Below are 23,057 nucleotides of genomic sequence, written 5' to 3'. Positions count from 1 at the left end.
TGACCCAGCCTCATAGTTTACTCTGGAATATTTAACTAAGGCATCAGGGCAGGTGACCAGAGGCCTCAGGGGAGTCCCAGGAGGGTCCTGACCTTGGAAGCCAGGCCCCGCGGGGGAAACGACACTGGTGCTCCAGCGTCCCAGGGCTGCCCGAGCAGAGACTGTGCAGAGAGAAGGTGGGTGTCTGAGGACAGACTCAGTGTGGCCGGAGGGGCCAGGCGGACGGTGGAGCTGGGGACTGTTGGCCTGGGGCCTTGGCAGTGCCCTGAGGAGGTCGTCTGCTCCACCGAGGCAAGGCGGGACTTCCCTGTGAGCCCACGTCAGTGTCTTGCGCTATGTGTGCCCTGAGGCTTCCCTCTGCCAGCAGCTGATGGTAATGGCGCCCACACCCCTGCCCCGCAGGCAGGAACTCGAGCACCTGGGAGCCCCCACACCAGGCATCCCGGGCTCCTGCTTGCGGGGGGTCCCTTGTCCTCCTGCGCGAGGAGCAGCACACCTCAGTGTCACCAGAACTTGTGGTTGTGGGGAGCATTTCCCATAATCACAACTTTCAGTGGCTTCACAGTTAGAACTTTGAAGCCGGGGTGTCCGTGAGTGCTGCTGTTTTCTGTTTGGGGTCCTGATGCAGCCGGACCTACTTTGTGACATGGCTGCATGTCACCCGTTTCTGGCCCTGGAGAGGGGCACAGGAGGCGGAGCTGCCCTTGCCTGCTGGGAAGCTCCCTTTGCCTCAGCGAAGGATGTGGCCAGCCAGCCTCTTCCTGTGGCCTGGGGCTCTGAGCATGGGCCTGGCCGCCTGGTGGGGCTCTTGTCCCGAGACTGGAAGGCTCCAGGCTTCTGCCTCTGCTCCATGACCCTCAGAACCCTAAATTGCGGCTGAAGGTACCTACCCTCAGGAAACGGGTGGATTCTGTCCCGTTGGCATCTGGGTGAGAGAGGAAGCCGCTAGTTAGCCTGCAGCGTGACACACGTCCTGTTTTCGTAACCGAGTTGTAATCACTACAAAACCAGCTCCTCAGCAGTGGCCTGGGGAAGGGGTCTGGGCCTGGGAAGGGGTCTGGGCTTGGGGAGGGGGTGTGGGCCTGGGAAGGGGTGTGGGCTGCCGTGCCTGACCCTGTTTGTCAGTGCTCCTCCCAGATGTCTGATGCTGCTGCATCCAGCCCCACCAGTAGGCACATGCCCTGTGTACCCGGGTCCCCATCCCCAGCACTCAGGGATGCACTTCGGTCCGGTCCAGCCTCCTTTGGGCACTCAGCTGTGGGACCCCTGAATTCCTCTCCATCCATTACTGCCAGCCAGCCAGGCCTCCTACAGGTGTGTCCCCTTGAAAAGAAGCTTCCGGCCAGATGTGGTAGCCCCTGCTTGTAATTCCAGGATTTTGGGAAACCATGGTGGGAGGATCACTTGAGGTCAAGAGTTTGAGACCAGCGTGGGCAACATAGTGAAACTGTCTCTACAAAAACTAAAAAAACAAAACAAAGCAAAAAAACCCCCAAAAACCTAAAATACAAAAATTAGCTGGGCATGGTGGTGGGCGCCTGTAATCCCACCTACTGGGGAGACTGAAGCATGAGAATCGCTTGAACCTGGGAGATGGAGGTTGCAGTGAGCCAAGATTGTGCTATTGCACTCCAGCCTGGACGACAGGAGCGAAACTCCATCTCCAAAAGAACAAAGAAAACATTAGCTAGGCATGGTGGCACAGGCCTGCGGCCCCACCTATTTGAGAGGCTGAGATGGGAGGATTCCTTGAGCCCGAGAGGTTGAGGCTGCAGTGAGCCACTATGGTGCCCCTGCACTTCAGCCTGGGTGACAGAGTGAGACCCTGTCTCTTTTCTTTCTTTCTTTCTTTCTTTCTTTCTTTCTTTCTTTCTTTCTTTCTTTCTTTTCTTTCTTTTCTTTCTTTTCTTTCTTTTCTTTCCTCCTTTCTTTTCTTTCCTTCTTTCCTTCTTTCCTTCTTCCTTTCTTCCTTTCTTCCTTTCTTTCCTCTCTTCCCTTCCTTCCCTTCCTTCCCTTCCTTCCCTTCCTTCCCTTCCTCCCTCCCTTCCTCCCTCCCTTCCTCCCTCCCTTCCTTCCTTCCTTTTCTTTCCTTCCTTTCAGATGCAGTGTCTCTCTTGTTGCCCTGGCTGGAGTGCAACGGTGCGATCTTAGCTCACTGCAGCCTGCGCCTCCTAGGTTCAAGCGATTTTCCTGCCTCAGCCTCCCAAGTAGCTGGGATTACAGGCATGCACCACCACAGCTGGCTAATTTTTGTGTTTTTAGTAGAGACAGGGTTTCGCCATGTTGGCTAGGCTGGTCTCAAACTCCTGACCTCAGGTGATCCGCCCACCTTGGCCTCGGAAAGGTCTGGGATCACGCCTGGCCAGACCCTGTCTCTTAAAAAAAGGAAGTTTCACAGCAGCAACAGAAAACCTTCAGTTAAATTTGTTTTTTTTTTGGACGGAGTCTTGGCTCACTGCAACCTCCGTCTCCTGGGTTCAAGCAGTTCTCCTGAAACTGAGCTCACCCCATTAAGTTAAATGAGCATGTGAGTATTAAAGGTTATTGCTTTCCCATGTTGGAAGCATCCTGGAGTGAAATGGACGACAGTGCTGTGCTGGATCTTTCAGGACATGGAGGGCCCCTGGCCTGCCTTTCTGTCTGGTGCACAGTATGGGGTGTTGCTGGCTTTGTCAGAGCTCAGAGGTGCCCCTGCAGCCTCTGGCCCTCTTCTGGCTCTGGTGGAACCGCAGGTCCTCGCCTGCTGTCCACAGGAGGGCAGTCTCGGCCAGGCCCCACAAGACCTGGCGCCTTCCACATGTTAGTTCCAGCTAACAGGAGCTAGCACATGTTTTTTGTTATAGAAATGCACTATGGAAAATATCAAATGTTTTTAGAAGTAGAAGGCATCGTGGCGGTTTCAGCCAGAGGTGGCACTTTCCTCTTTCACCCTCCCCGTGGGTTAGTGTTCTGAGGTTTCACACTGTCTGCATGTGTCCTGTGCGTGTGCCTGCAAGTGTGCACGCACCAGGGTGTGGCGGAAGCAGAAGCCAGGAGGCGCTCCCAGACAGGTGCAGCAGCATGGCCCCAGGGAGGGTGACCGTGGTGTTGGGGTACAGGGAGAACAACACAGGGACAGGAAATAGAGGGCCTGGGGTGTGAGGAGGGGACAGGAGGCTGGAGGGCGCAGGAAAGAGTGAGGGAGGAGGGAGGGCAGAGGTGGCAGGTGGAGTGTGGAGCTGTGAACGCACGCAGCTTTGCAGTGTGTTGTGGTGCAGGCTGATGGGCATGGGTCAAGGAGTGAAGAGATTGCGTGAAACACAACCAGAATCGAAATCATCTCTGTAATTTAGTGCGTCATCTCACTGTGGCCTTGTTCTGTTAGAAGCACTCCTGCTGCCCGCTGTTCCTAGGCAGGGAAACGTGGCTATATTGGAGGCTGCACGGCGTCCCCTGTTCTTGGAAGGTGGGACTTCAGGGGCTTTCCATTTATTTATTTACTTTTGAGACAGAGTTTCATTCTTGTTGCCCAGGCTGGAGTGCAGTGGCTCGATCTTGGCTCACCACAACCTCCGCCTCCCAGGTTCAAGTGATTCTGTTGCCTCAGCCTCCCGAGTAGCTGGGATTGCAGGCATGTGCCACCACGCCTGCCTAATTTTGTATTTTTAGTAGAGACAGGGTTTCTCCGTGTTGGTTAGGCTGGTCTCGAACTCCCGACCTCAGGTGATCCAACCACCTCGGCCTCCCAAAGTGCTGAGGTTACAGGCGTGAGTGACTGCGCCCAGCTGGCTTTTTGTAATTTGATCCTTGTCCTTTTTCTAATGCAGTTTGTTATATGAATTATTTATTAAAAGCTTTGTATACACTGATTAGAATATGCGAGACTGTCTCTCAAAAAAAAAAAACCAATAAATAAACACTGCTCACGAAATAACTCTGAGGGAGGGCCGGAGATGCAGGCACCTTGAGCTCAGCCTGAGGAGGCCTGGGCCAGATTTCTGCAGAATTTAGAGTTGGCTCATCAGTGCTGCTCAAAGCCCCCTTATTCCAGCATGGGTCTCCATTGAGCCCTGCGTTGCTCCCTGGCCTGTCTTCTGGATTCTCATGTCAGCCGGCACCTCACTGTGGCACTACCAGGTCCTGTCTAACCCCCACAAGGAGACACCACTGCGACCTGCTCCAGCTTCTCTTATTTTATTATTTTTTGAGACGAGTTCTCACTGCATTGCTCAGGCTGGAGTGCACTGGTGCCATCACAGCTCACTGCAGCCTCCACCTTCTGAACTCAGAACGATCCGCCTGCCTGGTCTGGGACCACAGGCTTGCGCCACCACACCTGGCTAATTTTTTTTTTTTTTGTAGAGATGAGATCTTGCTATGTTGTCCAGGCTGGTCTTGAACTCCCGGGCTCAAGCAGTCTTCCTGCCTCAGCCGCTCAAAGTGCTGTGATTACAGGTGTGAGCCACCACGCCTGGCCTGTTCTGGCTTCTTTTCTTTTTCGAGACAGGGTCTTGCTCTGTCACCCAGGCTGGAGTGCAGTGGCACAATCTCAGCTCATTGCAGCCTCGACCTCCTGGGCTCTAGTGATCCTCCCACCTCAGCCTCCTGAGTAGTAGGACCACAAGCAGTTGCCACCATACCTGGCTAATTTTTTTCAGTTTTTTTGTAGAAAGGGGTCTTCCCGTGTTACCCAGGCTGGTATCAAACTCCTGGGTTGAGCGATCTTCCTGCTCTGGCCTCCCAAAGTGTTGGGACCACAGGTGTGAGCCACCATTCCCGGCCACTCCTCCAGCTTCTTTTTTAAATTTATTTTTATTTTTATTTTTTGAGACGGAGTCTTGCTCTGTCGACCAGACTGGAGTGCAGTGCCAGGATCTCAGCTCACTGCAACCTCCACCTCCTGGGTTCAAGCGATTCTCCTCCCTCAGCCTTCCGAGTAGCTGGGATTACAGGCACCTGCCACCATGCCTGGCTAATTTTTTGTATTTTTAGTAGAGACGGAGTTTCACCATGTTAGCCAAGATGGTCTCGATCTCCTGACCTTGTGATCCACCCACCTCAGCCTCCCAAAGTGCTGGGATTACAGGCGTGAGCCACTGCGCCCGGCCCTGCTCCAGCTTCTTGAAGGCCCCTAGGTTTGTGGCAATTTTTATGGCAGCCACAGAAAACTAGTACATAGATCCCAGTTGTGACAACCCAGGCAGTCTCCAGGCACTGCCCCCATCCTGGCATCACCTTTGTTGGAGAAGCCTGTGCTCAGTGCTGGTGCCCCTGCTGCCAGCTGTCCCTGTGGCCACGTTACCCACCAGGAGGCCGGCTCTGGGCCTCAGCCTGAAGGAGGCCCGGGCTTTGCCTCTGCTGCCACCAGGGAAAGCTGAGTGCCACCTGACCCTGTTCAACTCTGAGTTCCTGGACAGGCCCAGCAGCTGCCCCTTGATCTCTTCAAAATTTTCTTGGCTGCTCTAGCTCCTTTTTGCTTCCAGCCGAACTTTAGAATCATTTTACTGGAGTCTTTAAAGAGTGTTGTTAGTATTTGTTTGGGATTCAGTTACATTCACAGCGAAGCCAGAGGCTGTGCCTGTTCTGCCTTGTCTGTGCTGGTGGCCGCCCCTGGGTGACCCTGAGGTCTCTGCCTCATGCTTTCCCTGGAGGGCCTGGCCCCAGGCTCCATCGACTGGTTTTCTGTGTCTGCACCCCATCCTTCCAGTGTCCTCCGACAGGCCCTGCACACTTGCCTTCCCCAGATGGCCAAGGTTGTCTGCGTGTCCCCTGATTGCAGCAGCCTCCAGTCCTGTGTCTGTGTTTTGTCACAAATGCGCTGGCCCCTGTGCCAGCCAGAGGGCCGACGCTGCGGAGCGGGGTCACTTTCCAGCTCCCCCATCTTGGGCATGCCTGGGGCCTCACCTCACTGTTCTCGTTGGAAGATCAGGCTGCAGTGTTCGGGTTGGTGAACCTGGTGAACAATCCGCATGTCCACCTGATGTGCCAGGCCCAGGTCTTAACCCCGAAGCCCTGCAGGGCAGAGTGTGGTGGGCATCGTGGGCATGCTGTTAGTTGGCGGAGCTCCAGAGTAGAGTGCCCAGCAGGCTCAGCTGCAGCCTCCCCGTGCGTGGGTGGGCTGAGGCGTGGGGGCCTTCTGCAGACTGGCTGGTCGCAGTGCCTTGGGGCACATGGGATGGTACCTGCATCCCCTGCAGTCCAGCAGGGAGGTGGATGCGTTCACGTGGTCACTATGCAGGAGTGACATCTGAGTGCACACCACTTGCAGAGGTTTGGAAATACATCTGTGCTGTCACCCGGCAGCCGTGTGACAGCGTCCACTCTGGACTTGCAGTGTGTTAGGGACATGGTTAGAAAATGCAGAAAGTGCCTGTGATCCCAGCACTTTGGGAGGCCGAGGTGGGCGGATGACAAAGTCAGGAGATGGAGACCATCCTGGCTAACACGGTGAAACCCCGTCTCTACTAAAAATACAAAAAATTAGCCGGGCGTGGTGGCGGGCACCTGTAATTCCAGCTACTCGGGAGGCTGAGGCTGGAGAATGGCGTGAACCCGGGAGGCAGAGCTTGCAGTGAGCCGAGATTGCGCCACTGCGCTCCAGCCTGGGCGATAGAGCGAGACTCCGTCTCAAAAAAAGAAAAAAGAAAATGCAGAAAGTGCAGTTGGCCCACCCTCAACCCTGCTGGCTGGGCAGAGTGAGAGATGCTTCCCCCACTGGGGTTCCTGGCTCAGGAATGGGGGTGCGGGGGGCCAACCTGCTGCTTCCCCCGTGAGTGCTGACCCCCGCTTTGCTTTCGCTTTGTGTCTGTGGATGTCCTGAAAGGGCTGTAAATGCAGATCTTCTCCAGGTTTTGGCTGATCTGTCTTCTTTGTGTTTACAGGTGCTGGCAAAACCCCGACTCTGGGTGGTGGCTTCCACGTGAATCTGGGGAAGGAGTCAAGAGCGCAGACCCTGCAGAACGGTATTTCCCACCATGGACGCCGCTGAGCTTGCGGCAGGTCCCAGAGATGGGGATGGTGGTGCTAGGGTGGGGGGCACTGACTCAGCCATGGACCTCACGGCCTGCCACTTTCTTGTCACCCTGCACGCCCAGCCTTCCAGGAGGCCGCCTTCCAGGAGGAATTGTGCGCTGAGTCCCCTCCTGGGTGTCCTGCAGGCTCTGCCAGGGCTGCTTGGGGAGAACCCAGTGGATCCCGCGGGATGCACAGCCATTGCTTGCTGGTCTCAGTGAGATGGAGGCAGAAACAACACATTTGTAGCAGTTGGATATTGTAGTGACATTCTCACTGCGTTTTGTCAAAGTGCCGGTTCACCACAAACTGGAGAAATGTCTGCTGGTTTATTTTTCTTATGATTGAGCTGAAAAAGTTGTTTATGTATTTTAGGTACAAGTCTTTTATCGGATGTGTGATTTTATGTATTTTAGGTACAAGTCTTTCATCAGATAGGTGATTTATAGGACATTTTCAGCCATTCCATGTGTTCTTTTCATTTTCTTTTGTCTTTTTATTTTTCACTGGTATCCTTTGGAGCATGAATGTTTTAAATTCTGATAGTGTCCAGTTTACCTATTTAGTCTCTTGATGGCTATGCTTTTGGTATCATAACTAACAAATGTTGCCTAATCCAGTCCAAATCGTGAAGATTTGTGCTTATGATTTTTTGGAGTTTTGTGCCTTCAGCTCTTACCTATAGGTTTTGATCCATACTGAGTCAATGTTTGCAGGTGATATAAGGTAAGGGCCTACCTTCGCTCTTGCACATGGAGACCCAGTTTTCTCAGGATCGTGTGTTGAAAACACTGTATTTTCCCAGTTGGCATCCTCTTGGTGCCCTTGTTGAAAATCCATTGGCTGTAAACCTAAACGCTTATTTCTGGATCTTCAGTTTGGCTTAGTGACTGCATGATGGTCCTGGCGCCAGTTCCATGCTGTTCCGGACACCAAAGCTTTGCAGTCAGTTTTGAAATCCGGAACTGTGAGTCCTCTAACTGCTCTTTTTCAAAAGTGTTATGTTGCCTGTTTGAAGTCCCTATGAATTTTGGATCAGCTTGTCAGTTTCTGCCAAGAAGTCAGCGGGGATTTTGACGGGGGTTGTGTTAGTCTGTTGGTCATTTTGGGGAGCACTGCCGCCTAAACAGTGTTACGTGTTCTGACACCTGAACACGGGATGTCTTTCCATTCATTTGGGTCGTCTTTAATTTGTTTCAACAATTTTAGTAGTTTTCAGAGTACAAGTTTTATACTCCTTTTGTTGAACGTATTCTCAGTTGATACATATTGATCTTGTATCTTTTTTTTTTTTTTTTTTTTTTTTGAGACGGAGTCTCACGCTGTTGCCCAGGCTGGAGTGCAGTGGCGCGATCTCGGCTCACTGCAAGCTCCGCCTCCCGGGTTCCCGCCATTCTCCTGCCTCAGCCTCCTGAGTAGCTGGGACTACAGGCGCCCGCCACCGCGCCCGGCTAATTTTTTGTATTTTTAGTAGAGACGGGGTTTCACTGTGGTCTCGATCTCCTGACCTTGTGATCTGCCCGCCTCGGCCTCCCAAAGTGCTGGGATTACAGGCTTGAGCCACCGCGCCTGGCCGTATCTTGCAACCTGTCTGAACTCATTTTTTACTCTTAAGAGTTTTTTAGGCTGGGCGCGGTGGCTCACGCCTGTAATCCCAGGACTTTGGGAGGCCGAGGCGGGTGGATCACGAGGTCAGGAGATCAAGACCATCCTGGCTAACACAGTGAAACCCCATCTCTACTAAAAACACAAAAAAATTAGCTGGGTGTGATGGCGGGTGCCTGTAGTTGCAGCTACTCAGGAGGCTGAGGCAGGAGAATGGCGTGAACCTGTGATGTGGAGGTTGCGGTGAGCCGAGATTGTGCCACTGCACTCCAGCCTGGGCGACAGAGCGAGACTCCGTCTCAAAAAAAAAAAGAAAAAAAAAAAAAGAGTTTTTTAGCGGGTTACTTAGGATTTTATGTACAAGATCGTGTTATCTTTCCTTTCCAATCTAGTGCTTGTTTTTTGTTTACCACGTTGAATAGCAGTGGTGTGAACAGACATCCTCTTGTCCTTGATCCTGGGGAAGCATCCAGTCTTCACCGTTGAGTGTGGGTTGGCTGTGGGTCAGTCCAGGCAGGGATACTGTGTGCTAGGACCTCTTCGGCTTCACTGTTTCATTGAGTACACTCTCAGGAATGTGAGGACCACGTGAGGGATCCTTGTGATTGGTGCAGCCATGTCCCGCAGCCTTGGTCTGCGTGCTGGAAGGCAGCTGGGACAGGTAGAACATCTCTGTGTGGACAGCACATCACCCTGGCCGTTTTCTCCTGTGCCATCTCCAGGAGGCTGGGCTCTTGAGCACCTGCCTCTGCTTCTGGCTGCTGCCGCCGATGGGTGGCCAGCACCGACACGCCTAGGCTGGCAGGGGTTGTTGGGCTTGCAGTGATCCCTCACAGCAGAGTGGATGGATTCTTACGCTTCCATCGTGCTTGTTTCCTTGCCCCGCCATGGACTTACTAGTAGAGGAGTACAGTCCACGCCTTTCTTCCGGACTGCCGGCGTGATTCTTCTGCAGTAGAGAGCACCCTCTGTGTGAGTTCAGTCTTCTGAAATGCTTCGAGCCGTGCTCTGTGGCCCAGTGGAAGGCCAGTTTTGTGGAAGTGCGTGTGTGTCGGGCACTTGAATGCATTTCCTGCAGGAAGCCGGTGCAGCGCAGCGCGTCCCTCCTTCTCCCCATTGGCTGGTTCTGTCTGTCACCGAGAGTGTGCATGAGGACCTGGCACAGTGACTGGATTTGTCCTCTCCTACCTATAGTTTTGTCAGTTCACCGAGAGTGTGCATGAAGACCTGGCACAGTGACTGGATTTGTCCTCTGCTACCTATAGTTTTGTCAGTTTCAAGACTCTTACTGGCATGCACATTTACAGTTCCTCTGGGCAGAGGCTGGGCTGCACTGCCCAGGGGCCCTCCTGACCTTTAGGCTGCCTGGGTTGGGGCCCAGCTCTGCCCACTGCTTCTGGTGCCACCAGGCTATCTCCTTTTTTTCTTCTACTGACTTCGAGATTTTCTCCTTATGAAGAACTTTGTTCTCCACAGAGAATATAGTCTGAATTTTCCCAAAAACTTGTGGTACCTTTACTAGAGTTAGTCATGCCTCAGACCTAAACAAATTGCAAAGAGTAGTGTCCGTGCAGACACGTGCATTACAATAAGATTGGAAACCAGGCCGGGCGCGGTGGCTCAAGCCTGTAATCCCAGCCCTTTGGGAGGCCGAGACGGGCGGATCACGAGGTCAGGAGATCGAGACCATCCTGGCGAACACGGTGAAACCCCGTCTCTACTAAAAATACAAGAAAATTAGCCGGGCAAGGTGGCGGGCGCCTGTAGTCCCAGCTACTCGGGAGGCTGAGGCAGGAGAATGGCGTGAACCCAGGGGGGCGGAGCTTGCAGTGAGCCGAGATCTCGCTACTGTACTCCAGCCTGGGGCACAGAGCAAGACTCCGTCTCAAAAAAAAAAAAAAAAAAAAAAAGATTGGAAACCAACAACAGAGAAAGAGAAATAGCTCATCTTACCTTTCAAAACCCTTTAAATACCTTTGGTTCAAGAAAGAAATGAAAATGGAACATACAGCCTCCCTAATTAGGGGTGAGTGTCAGTGAAGATTGTGGCCGTGCAGGCCCAGGAGGCCCCGTGGACCCTACTCACTGTGTGGGGGAAGCTGCAGGGCCCCCACGCCTGTTGAATCTTACTGGGGATGGGTGGTTCTGGGGTACCCTATGCCGACCTTCGTACCTGGGCTCCTACCTGGGGATCTGCGGCTGCAGCCCGGGGATCTGCGGCTGCAGCCCGGGTACCTGCGGCAGGGGCCGTGCCCTGCTGCTGCCCACTCAGTGAGCTCTCCCACCCACCTGCCCTGGGCCAGGCACTGCTCCTGCCTGGGTGGGGTGTGGGGCTGAGGGAGGCTGTCAGTCCAGCCCCTGTCCTGTTTCCTGCGGACTTTTGCCAGAGTGTCCCTTCTGCTGCCAGTCAGGCCCCCTGCTGTGGCAGTGATGCCCTTCTCTGCCCTAGGGGTTAGGCCTGCCATACCTCCTTGCTGTCCAGTGTCCTGGGAGTGGGTCTATGGGGCAGATCCTAACATGTTTTTCAGATACTTCTGGAGACAAGAGGGGATTTTGGCCCATTATAGTTGGCACATTTCTGATAGGTTGGGCTCTTCCAGCCTCTTATTTTGTAGTTCATATTTATCTTACCTTTTTTTGTTTGTTTGTTTGTTTGCTTTTTGAGACGGAGTCTTGCTCTGTCGCCCAGGCTGGAGTGCAGTGGCATGATCTGGGCTCACTGTAACCTCCGCCTCCTGGGTTCAAGCGACTCTCCTGCCTCAGCCTCTCGAGTAGCTGGAGTTACAAGCGCTCACCACCATGCCTGGCTAATTTTTGTATTTTTAGTAGAGACAGGGTTTAGCCATGTTGGCCAGGCTTATCTCGAACTACTGACCTCAGGTGATCCACCCGCCTCGGCCTCCCAAAGTGCTCGAATTAGAGGCATGAGCCACCACACCCAGCCGTATTTATCTTACCTTTAAAAAACCCTTTACTGAGCAGTGGTTTATAGTTCTCCTTGAAGAGGTCCTTTACATCCCTTATAAGTTGGATTCCTAGGTATTTTATTCTCTTTGAAGCAATTGTGAATGGAAGTTCATTCATGATTTGGCTCTCTGTTTGTCTGTTACTGGTGTATATGAATGCTTGTGATTTTTGCACATTAATTTTGTATCCTGAGACTTTGCTGAAGTTTCTTATCAGCTTAAGGAGATTTTGGGCTGAGACAATGGGGTTTTCTAAATATACAATCATGTCATCTGCAAAGAGGGACAATTTGACTTCTTCTTTTCCTAACTGAATACCCTTGATTTCTTTCTCTTGCCTGATTGCCCTAGCCAGAACTTCCAACACTATGTTGAATAGGAGTGGTGAGAGAGGGCATCCCTGTCTTGTGCCAGTTTTCAAAGGGAATTTTTCCAGTTTTTGCCAATTCAGTATGATATTGGCTGTGGGTTGGTCATAAATAGCTCTTATTATTTTGAGGTACGTTCCATCAATACCGAATTTATTGAGAGTTTTTAGCATGAATGGAAGAACATACCATGCCCATGGATAGGAAGAATCAATATCGTGAAAATGGCCATACTGCCCAAGGTAATTTATAGATTCAATGCCATCCCCATCAAGCTACCAATGAGTTTCTTCACAGAATTGGAAAAAAACTGCTTTAAAGTTCATATGGAACCAAAAAAGAGCCCGCATCTCCAAGACAATCCTAAGTCAAAAGAACAAAGCTGGAGGCATCACGCTACCTGACTTCAAACTATACTACAAGGCTATAGTAACCAAAACAGCATGGTACTGGTACCAAAACAGAGATATAGACCAATGGAACAGAACAGAGTCCTCAGAAATAATACTACACATCTACAGCCATCTGATCTTTGATAAACCTGAGAAAAACAAGAAACGGGGAAAGGATTCCCTATTTAATAAATGGTGCTGGGAAAATTGGCTAGCCATAAGTAGAAAGCTGAAACTGGATCCTTTCCTTTGCTCCTTATACGAAAATTAATTCAAGATGGATTAGAGACTTAAATGTTAGACCTAATACCATAAAAACCCTAGAAGAAAACCTAGGTAATACCATTCAGGACATAGGCATGGGCAAGGACTTCATGTCTAAAACACCAAAAGCAACGGCAACAAAAGCCAAAATTGACAAATGGGATCTAATTAAACTAAAGAGCTTCTGCACAGCAAAAGAAACTACCATCACAGTGAACAGGCAACCTACAGAATGGGAGAAAATTTTTGCAATCTACTCATCTGACAAAGGGCTAATATCCAGAACCTACAAAGAACTCAAACAAATTTACAAGAAAAAAACAACCCCATCAAAAAGTGGGCAAAGGATATGAACAGACAGTTCTCAAAAGAGGACATTCATACAGCCAACAGACACATGAAAAAATGCTCATCATCACTGGCCATCAGAGAAATGCAAATCAAAACCACAATGAGATACCATCTCACACCAGTTAGAATGGCAATCATTAAAAAGTGAGGAAACAACAGGTGCTGGAGAGGATGTGGAGAAATAGGAACACTTTTACACTGTTGGTGGGATTGTAAACTAGTTCAACCATTATGGAAAACAGTATGGCGATTCCTCAAGGATCTAGAACTAGAAGTACCATATGACCCAGCCATCCCATTACTGGGTATATACCCAAAGGATTATAAATCATGCTGCTATAAAGACACATGCACACATATGTTTATTGCGGCACTATTCACAATAGCAAAGACTTGGAATCAACCCAAATGTCCATCAGTGACAGACTGGATTAAGAAAATGTGGCACATATACACCATGGAATACTATGCAGCCATAAAAAAGGATGAGTTTGTGTCCTTTGTAGGGACATGGATGCAGCTGGAAACCATCATTCTCAGCAAACGATCGCAAGAACAGAAAACCAAACACTGTATGTTCTCACTCATAGGTGGGAACTGAACAATGAGATCACTTGGACTCGGGAAGGGGAACATCACACACCGGGGCCTATCACGGGGAGGGGGGAGGGGGGAGGGATTGCATTGGGAGTTATACCTGATGTAAATGACGAGTTGATGGGTGCTGACGAGTTGATGGGTGCAGCACACCAACATGGCACAAGTATACATCTGTAACAAACCTGCACGTTATGCACATGTACCCTAGAACTTAAAGTATGATTAAAAAAAAAAAAAAACCCTTTACTGCCTTTTATTGATTTATCATGGGTTATGTTTGTTTAAATTTTGTTTTTTCTCCTTTATTCTCCCATACCGCCCTGGTTGAAGGTTTCACGTCAGCCCTGGTCCCACTGCAAGCTTGGCCCACCGCCTCCACTCCTGCCCGCCACCCAGCCTGCCGGGTTTGGTGGAAATCGGTGAATGTAGCTTCCGACTGTTACTGTTTTGGGGAAGTCTTGATTGCCTTTCTTAGAAAACTGCAAAGATGGAAATAAACTCGCTGGCCACCCCTCTTGCCCTCAGCGATGGCCATGTTCCGCAGGTACTCGCCTCCTCTGTTTGCCTCCATGCGCCCTGCGAGGTCACAGGCCCCTCCTTGGGTTTGCTGGGACACACTGAGGCTGTGTTTAGAGAAACGGTCTGGGAGAGAGAAACTCTTGCCCCTTTCCCTGGGATGCTTGCTGAGGGGTTGAGACAGGCACCCCATGGAATGTGGGGAGCATCTGCTTGGGGTCCACCAGCAAGAGATGTTGAATGTCAGTGTGTTTTGAGCTCTGTTTTGAAAATCTCAGGCCTTTTGGGATGATTTCTTCGATGTTCTGAAGCCACGGTTCTGAAACACCGCTAGGTGGGGCTCTCTTCATTGACCTGATGAGCCTTTCATGTGGGACGCGTTTCTCAGGGAAGTTCTTTTTCTGTCCTCTCAGTCTGTTTTTCCTCGTATAGCATGCGTAGTAAAGTGCATGAAATGTGCTGACCTTCCATGAACCACCTGACAAATCCTCATGAGTCAGGCTTGCAGCAGCTCAGAAAGCACCTGCTGCCCACTGGCTTCACTTGGTTTTCTGCTTCATACTTCATACCGTGGGAATCATACAGAAAGGAATTAAAAAAAAAAAGACTTGTATTTTTTAGAGCATTTTAGTCTCACAGCAAAATGGATTGGAAGGTACAGAGAGTTCCCGTAGACTCCCAGAACCCCTCACCACACAGCCTCCCCGGCCCTATCAGCGCCCCCTTCCACGGTGGTGCACGAGCTGCAGTCAGTGGCCCCACATTGACACGTCAGGATCACGCAGGCTGTACCCGCACACCCGAGCTCAGGATCACGCAGGCTGTACCCGCACACCGGGGCTCGGGGTCACGCAGGCTGTACCCGCACACCGGGGCTCGGGGTCACGCAGGCTGTACCCGCACACCGGGGCTCGGGATCACGCAGGCTGTACCCGCACACCCGGGCTCGGGATCACGCAGGCTGTACCCGCACACCCGGGCTCGGGGTCACGCAGGCTGTACCCGCACTCCCGGGCTCGGGGTCACGCAGGCTGTACCCGCACTCCCGGGCTCGGGGTCACGCAGGCTGTACCCGCACACCGGGGCTCGGGGTCACGCAGGCTGTACCCGCACACCGGGGCTCGGGGTCACGCAGGCTGTACCCGCACACCCGGGCTCGGGGTCACGCAGGCTGTACCCGCACACCCGGGCTCGGGGTCACGCAGGCTGTACCCGCACACCCGGGCTCGGGGTCACGCAGGCTGTATCCGCACACCCGGGCTCGGGGTCACGCAGGCTGTATCCGCACACCCGGGCTCGGGGTCACGCAGGCTGTATCCGCACACCCGGGCTCGGGGTCACGCAGGCTCCACCTGCACACCCGGGCTCGGGGTCACGCAGGCTCCACCTGCACACCCGGGCTCGGGGTCACGCAGGCTCCACCTGCACACCCGGGCTCGGGGTCACGCAGACTGTATCCGCACACCTGGGCTCAGGATCACACAGCTTCCACCACACACCCAGGCTCACACTGGGCAGTGCATGTTCTGTGAGTTTAGATGAATGTAGTGACAGGTAACCGCTGTTACAGTTTCATACAGATTGCTTTCAGTGTTTTAAAAATCCCCTGAGCTCCACCCATTCATTCCTCCTTCCCCTGTGATCTTTTCGCTGGCACTTGGTCATGTGGTTGTAGAGCTGGAGTCACACACTGTGCATCCTGTCACTGTGCAGCCTGTCACTCAGCCACGGGCATTTAACCGTCCTCCAGGTCTCTGCACAGCTTGCGGCCTCTTTCTCTTCAGTGGTGAGTGATATTCCACTGACTAGGTGCGCCACAGTTGGTGTATCCTTTCACCTGCTTGCTGAGGGGTATCTGGGCTTGGGCGATTATGAGTGAAGCTGCCATAAACATGTGCAGGTTTTTCTGGGTGATTGCTGGACCGTATGGTGAGAGTATGCTTAGTTTTGTAAGAAACTGCCAAACGCTTTTCCAAAGCACCTGAGCCATTTTGCGCTCCCACCAGCAAGGAAGGAGAGCTCCTGTGGCTCCAGTCCTCAGCATCTGGTTCGCCAGTGTTCTGGGTTTTAGCTGTTGTAGAATGTACTTTTTTGGAGCATATCAGTAGTTTATTTTTTATTGCAGTGTTGTATTTTATGGTATGAATAGACCACAATTGATCTCCTTTTCCTGTGGATGGACATTTGGGGTGTTTCCATTCTTGGCTGTGCACAGGCAGCTGCTGTGTGTGTTCTTGCACATGGCCCTTCGGTGGACACGGGTGCCCCCTCCTCTTGGGAGTTTACTTGCGAATGGGTTTCTGGGTCCTGAGGTCTGGATGTGCTCATCATTAGATCAGGCCGCAGGGTTTTCTGTAGTGGTTGTACCAGTTCGTCTTCCCACCAGGAAGCAGTGCAGGAGAGTCCCCGTGGCCCCACAGCCTTGTTCACATGTGGCATTATCAGCCTTTCCAACTGTCTTTCTGGTAGGTGTGTAGCACACTCACTGTGGCTTTAATTTGCTTTCCTTGGTGAGTAATTATGGCCACAACCTTTTCTCATGCTTCTTGGCCGTTTGGACATCCTTTCTCTGTGAAGTGCCTATTGGCATCTTTTGTACATGTTTGCTTTTTTAAAATTGAGTTTCTTTTTCTTACAGATTTGTAGAAGTTCTTTATATATTATGGATTTAAGTCCTTTGTTGGATATACATGTTTCGATCCTCCTCCCATGTCTATAGCTTATCTCACTCTCTTAATGTTGTCTTTTGATGAACAGAAACCTCTGAATTTTTATTTTTTTGAGACTGGGTCTCACTCTGTGGCCTGGGCTGGAGTGCAGTGGTGCAGTCGCTGCTCCCTGCAGCCTCAACCTCCTAGACTAAAGCTGCCCTCTTACTTCAGCCTCCTGAGTAGTTGGGATCACGTGTACATGCCACCACATCCACTCATTTTTTTTATTTTTCTTTTTTTTGAGATGGAGTCTCGCTTTGTCGCCTAGGCTAGAGTGCAGTGGCGCAATCTTGGCTCACTGCAAGCTCCGCCTTCCAGGTTCATGCCATTTTCCTGCCTCAGCCTCCTGAGTAGCTGTGACTACAGACGCGTACCACCACACCCGGCTAATTTTTTGGTATTTTTAATAGAGACAGGGTTTCACTGTATTAGCCAGGATGGTCTCAATCTCCTGACCTCGTGATCCACCCACCTCAGCCTCCCAAAGTGCTGGGATTACATGCATGAGCCACTGTGCCCGGCCACATCCACTCATTTTTTAATTTTTTTTTTTTTTTTTTTTTTTTTTTTGACATGGAGTCTCGCTCTGTTGCCAGACTGGAATGCAATGGTGTGATCTTGGCTCACTGCAACCTCTGCCTCCCAGGTGCAAGCAATTCTTCTGCCTCAGCCTCCCGAGTAGCTGGGATTACAGGTGCGCACCACCATGCCCGGCTAATGTTTGTATTTTTTAATAGAGACGGGGTTTCACCATGTTGGTCAGGATGGTCTCGATCTCTTGACCTCGTGATCTGCACCCCTCGGCCTCCAAAAGTGTTGGGATTACAGGCGTGAGCCACTGCGTCCAGCCAATTCTTTTTTTTTCAAAATAGAAATGGGGGATCTCACCATGTTGGTCAGGTTTGTCTTCAACTCCTGGGCTCCAGTGATCCTCCCAAAGTGCTGGGATGACAGATGTGAGCCACTGCACCCCGCCAGAAATTTCTTAATTTTAGTGAAGTCTCAGTATGTCAGTTTTTATGGTTAGGGCTGTTTGTGACTTGTTCAAGAAATTCTTACCTACTCCAAGGTCTGAAGATACTCTTGTGTTTTCCTCTAGAAGCTTTATGGCTTTATACTTTACGTGTAGGTGCTGATATGCCTCAAATCTTTTTTTTTTGGAGACAGGGTCTCGCTCTGTTGCTGCCCAGGCTGGACTGCAGTGGCAAAATCATGGCTCACTGCAGCTTCAACCTTGCAGGCTCAAGCAGTCCTCCTGCCTTGGCTGGGACTACAGGCTTGCACCACCACACCCGGCTGATTATTTATTTATTTTAGCAATTGGATATCACTATGCTGCCCAGGCTGGTCTTGAACTTCTGGGCTCAAGTGATCTATCTGCTTTGGCCTCCCAAAGTGCTGGGATTACTACAGGCATGAGCCACGGCACCCAGCCTGAGTTTACTTTAGAATTCATTCATTGGAAGGAAGTCTAAGGAGACTCACAGGCTATGGCTAGCTAATTAGTAGTTGGTTTCTATGTGAATATCTGTTTATTAATAACATCTTTGGCCAGGCCCAGTGGCTCATGCCTGTATCTCAGCACCTTGGGAGGCTGAGGTGGGCGGATCACGAGGTCAGGAGTTTGAGACCATCCTGGCCAACAGGGTGAAACCCTGTCTCTACTAACAATACAAAAAATTAGCTGTGTGCGGTGGTGTGAGCCTGTAATCCCAGCTACTCAAGAGGCTGAGGCAGGAGAATTGCTTGAACCCGGGAGGCAGAGGTTGCAGTAAGCCGAGATTGCGCCACTGCCCTCCAGCCTGGCGACAGAGCGAGACTCTGTCTCAAAAAAAGAAAGAAGATGGTAAAAAATAACTTACTGCAGTCGTCGTAAGCCCCCCATTTTAGTCCTTTTGGACCGCTGTAACAGCACACCACAGACCAGAGAGGCGAGACAGCAGGAATGTGTTTCTCACACTTCTGGAGCCGGAAAGTTCCAGATGGAAATGGGGGAGACAGCTGCCTCCGCCCCAGCTCTCTCATGAGGGCCGCCTCTGGCCCACAGACAGCTCCTTCTCACTGTGGCCTCACGTGGTGGAAGAGCTGGGCTAGTTCTTTGGGGTCCCGTTTTTAAGGGCACTGAGCTGATCATTAGAGCTCTGCCTCCTGACCTAGTCACCCCCAAAGGCCCTGCATCTTAATACCATCCCCGTAGGGGTTAGGATTTCAACATAGGAATTTTAGGAGGAGTCAAACATTCAGACCATAGCACCCTTGCATGCTGGGAACATGAGCTGGTGCCTGTGGAGTCGGGGCTTGGGATCAGGTCCCAACCTCAAGTGTGTGGTTTCCAGAGAGTACCTCTCTCTCACCTTTTATTACAGAATTTTCCAAACATACAGCAGAGAGCTGGTAGGTAAGGAGTGATAGCTTCAGCGGGTCACCTGTCAGCTGACTCTGTTTCCCTCTGGGCCTTGCTGGGCCATGGGGATGGTCTGTGCTGGTGTGTCTGGCTGGTGCTGCACATGCACAGCTGGCAGCCGGCACGGTGCCCTTTCTGTCCGTTCTGTTGGGGTCTTGGCTATGACCAGGCCTCAGCTCTGGGGACAGTGACCAGCCTTCCATGTCAGTTCAGCTGGACTGCAGGCCTCAGAGCTGTATGAGCTCCAGGCAGGTAACCTTAGGTGCTCACGGTGGCAGGGCCACAGCAGGGCTGGGGCTCCGTGTGGTGCTGCTGACTGCCAGGGGCCTGGCACAGTGTGAGGCTTGACTCAGACCTGCCAGACTGTGTACCCTGGCCACCAGCTTCCTTGGGATGCAGGCTCAGCAGCTGCCCACCTCTGGCTGCTGGTTATCATTAGTGAAGTTTGGCGTGAGCAGAACATCAGCCCTCACCTTCTCCAGCTCATGTGCCCTTATCAAATGAATCTGGGAGGTCAGTTTTTGACTTCATGTGGGGATGGAGGCTGCCTTGGGTAGTCTTTGCAGGAGGACTGGGGGTTTGGGTGCCAGAGGACACAGTGGGAACTGGAATCTCCATGACGGCAGCTCTCCTCTGCATCGAGCTGTGACCCACCGTACATGTCCTCTGGGTACCCCATGGGGCTTATTGCCTGGAGCACAGGCTGCCTGCCCACGGCACCAACTCTACAGACAGAAGTGGGGGCAGTGAGGCTGGCCCAGGCGCTCCCCATACAGCCTGTGCTCTGCACCTTCGCCCTGCATTGGCATTTGTTTCCCAAGGTTCCTCCTGCCTGCAGGGCAGCTCTGCCGCTCCCCTCCTGATGCCATCATGTGGCCCGCAGCTTTGGGAAGGTCTTGCTCCAGGGGAACGCGTGTGCTCGGATGCTGCTGTCCTGGCCACCTCCAGCACCTCGCAGCCCCTAGGAGGGTGCAGTGGCCTCTGGTCTGCTGGGCATGCCCTTGCCATGGCCCTCCCTCTAGGCAGGTGCAGGGGATAGCTCTAGGCTGGCCCTTTCTCAGGCCAGGTGGCTGACTCTTAGAGGAGAGGCTGGTGGGGGCTGGGCTGAGCAGAGTGGGCCCTGCTAAGAAGGGAGGGGTGGGCTGACCCAACCTCTCTGCGGCTGGGGAAGGAGGTGGCGCTGGGGCATGTGGCTGTAGGAAAAGGGGCATTCCCACCGTAGCCCAGGGCAGTCAGGGGCATAGCACCTGCCAGCCAGCGCAAACCAAGCCCTTGCCAGACACACTGCACCTCAGAGCCCCGGAGAGAGGCACACTGAGCCACACCACACATGCCACCCAGAGCCTAAAGAAGGGAAACATGCAGAACAGGATTTCATGGCACGTGGAGATCACAGAAAATTCACATTTCAGTGTCTGTAAATAAAATGTGATTGGAACCCACACAGAAAAAGTGAGCTCAGAAACTTATAAGGGAAAGCACAAATCTGTATTCTTAAAGTTGCTACTGCAGCCGTGTGATACTTTTCATGTTCTGCGGGAACGTTTGGCTAAGAGCTGTCTCGTGCTGTGTCCTAGGGCGGCGCCACATCCATCACCTGGGGAACCAGCTGCAGCTGAACCAGCACTGCCTGGACACCGCCTTCAACTTCTTCAAGATGGCCGTGAGCAGGCACCTGACCCGCGGCCGGAAGATGGCCCACGTGATCGCCGCCTGCCTCTACCTGGTCTGCCGCACGGAGGGCACGCCACGTATCCTTTGGTTTGAGAGCCTCCCAGAGGGCCCCATCTTGATGCTTAGTTGGCTCCCCTCAAATATTGGGACTTGGTAGTTGCAGTAACTTGGTATTTGTCTTTAATTGAAAAACACCTTATTGGAAGAACTGTTTCAGTTGATCCAGGGCTTTCTGAATTTGGGTTATCATTTTACTGGATTGAAGAACTGGGGATCTGGGCACCTGCCTTCCTCCCTTAGCCCTTGGGCGGGCAGAGCGAGGGTTCTATTGGTCCCTGGGAATCATGCCCTGGATTCTCCCCGCTTGTGGACCTACTGCGCCTGGGGTGCTGTATCCAAGTCCCCTGTGGTTCAGGCCGCCGTCTGGCCTGAGTAGGTGGGGTCCTGCTGCTGAGTGGGCTGCAGCCAGGCATGCGCTGAGTGCTTGCGGCTGTGGACACTGTGACTGCGGGCAGTGGGTGGGAAGGCCACGGACCCTCAGCGGTGTGCAGCTTGGCCTTGTGCGTGGACACCGTGACTGCGGGCAGTGGGCGAGGAGGCCACCGACCCTCAGCGGTGTGCAGCTTGGCCTTGTGCGTGGACACCGTAACTACGGGCGGTGGGTGAGCTTGGCCTTGTGTGGAGGTGCCAGTGTCTGGTGTTCTCTTGTACTGCTCTCTGTGCATCTGGTCCTGTGCCCGCTGCTGCCCTCTGCAGACACACACATGGGTCAGGAACTGCCTTCGGCCTCTTGACGGGGGAGCCCAGAGCCTTCCAGCCTCCTCTGCTCTGTGCTGTGCTGTCCACACCTGCTGTGCACCTGCATCTTTACCCTGCTCTCTGGGGGCTCCCTTCACCTCCCCTGCATGGAACTCTACTTCCTGGTCCACACCCTCCTCATCTTGTGAGGTGCCTTCGATCCTCTGCAGGTGGTCCCCCTCCCTGCCCCGTGTCTGGTGGGCGCGGCATGCCTGGCCACATGTCTGTCTCCCAGCCTGCGCCCCTGCTGTCGCCTTGCCTCCAGCGTTCTCACTGGGCAGCTCCGTGGCCCTCTGGCTCCTGGCCCTTGCCATGCAGCTGTGGGACTTTAGCTCCTTGCCTCTAATCTCCATGTTCAGAAATCTCACGGCAATGTGAGCCCAGCAGGCCTTTGCTGTCCGACAGCCTCTTGTCCTGAGCTTCTATTGAATTAGTCGTTAGATTTCTCTCCCTTTTTCTCTATTACTTGGCCTGCCACAGTGAACCCATCTGGTTATCTCATCCTTCTTTTGCACATGGCCATCTTTTCACTTTGGGACAGCACCTGAACTTTAGCTTCCAGCAGAGCTGTCTCATTTCTTTGATGTTTTCATTTCTAAGAGTCTCTGTGTTTTCTGAATCTTTCTTACAATCTCCCATCTTCCTTGGCGTGACATCGCCTCGCCTTGAGCTCTTTTCTGTCCTGGTCTGTGTTTTTCTGGTTGGTCTCCCTCGAGGGGTGTCCCGGGTGCCAGGTGATCCTGGTAGTTTGCTTCTCTTTTGAATGGGGTGCAGGGAGGGCTCCTGGAGATGGCGAGCTAGGGAACCTGCTGACTGTGCCTCTGGCCAGGCAACCCTCAGTATCAGGATCTTTCATTAAAATGTTACTTTTTTTTTTTTTTTTCAGACAGAGTCTCGCTCTGTCACCCAGGCTGGAGTGCAGTGGCAGTATCTCACCTTACTGCAACCTCTTCCTCCCGGGTTCAAGTCATTCTCATGCCTTAGCCTCTTGAGTAGCTGGGATTACAGATGTACACCACCTTGCCTGGCTAATTTTTTTGTATTTTTAGTAGAGATGGGGTTTCACCATGTTGGCCAGGCTGGTCTCGAACTCCTGGCCTCAACTGATCCACCTGCCCTGGCCTCCCAAAGTGCTGGGATTACAGGCGTGATGAGCCACTGCACCCAACCCTTAAAATGTCCTTTTAACATTTTGAAATTTGTCTTTTCTGCGTAAAAGCGCTTAACGCACACACGTCTTTAGGGATGATGAGAAGTGCCCAGGCAGCCCAGTGAAGGCTGAGAAACAGAACCCACCCCCACATCCCTGCCCCACCCTGGCTGCTGTCTGCTCGTCCTAGCCCCAGCTCCACCCTGGGGTCCCGCTGAGAGGCCTGCTCCGACCCTGCTCTCTTAGAGGCAGACCAAGACCCTGAGAG

General features: G+C 52.3%; 1 protein-coding gene across 10 annotated transcripts in view; it reads left to right on the top strand.

Annotated features, from left to right (window-relative positions):
• BRF1 (BRF1 general transcription factor IIIB subunit) overlaps positions 1 to 23,057 on the top strand; it is a 79,926-nt gene that overhangs the window by 7,190 nt on the left and 49,679 nt on the right. For 7 of the 10 annotated variants that reach the window (XR_012416209.1, XR_012416211.1, XR_006699918.3 and 4 more), the window contains exons 2-3: positions 6,861 to 6,941; positions 20,745 to 20,918. Coding sequence is in view for 4 of the 10 variants with exons in the window: in XM_015454275.3 (XP_015309761.3) it covers positions 6,861 to 6,941; positions 20,745 to 20,918 (255 nt within the window). In the remaining 6 variants the exon portion in view is untranslated. Of the gene's footprint in view, positions 1 to 6,860; positions 6,979 to 13,866; positions 14,081 to 20,744; positions 20,919 to 23,057 lie in introns of those variants that run through there. The other 3 variants (XM_073998396.1, XM_045397683.3, XM_073998408.1) reach the window with 3 other exon arrangements.

Source organism: Macaca fascicularis, chromosome 7 (genome assembly GCF_037993035.2).
Source record: "Macaca fascicularis isolate 582-1 chromosome 7, T2T-MFA8v1.1".
NCBI lineage: Eukaryota > Metazoa > Chordata > Mammalia > Primates > Cercopithecidae > Macaca > Macaca fascicularis.
This window is presented reverse-complemented; position numbering and strand designations above follow the sequence as displayed.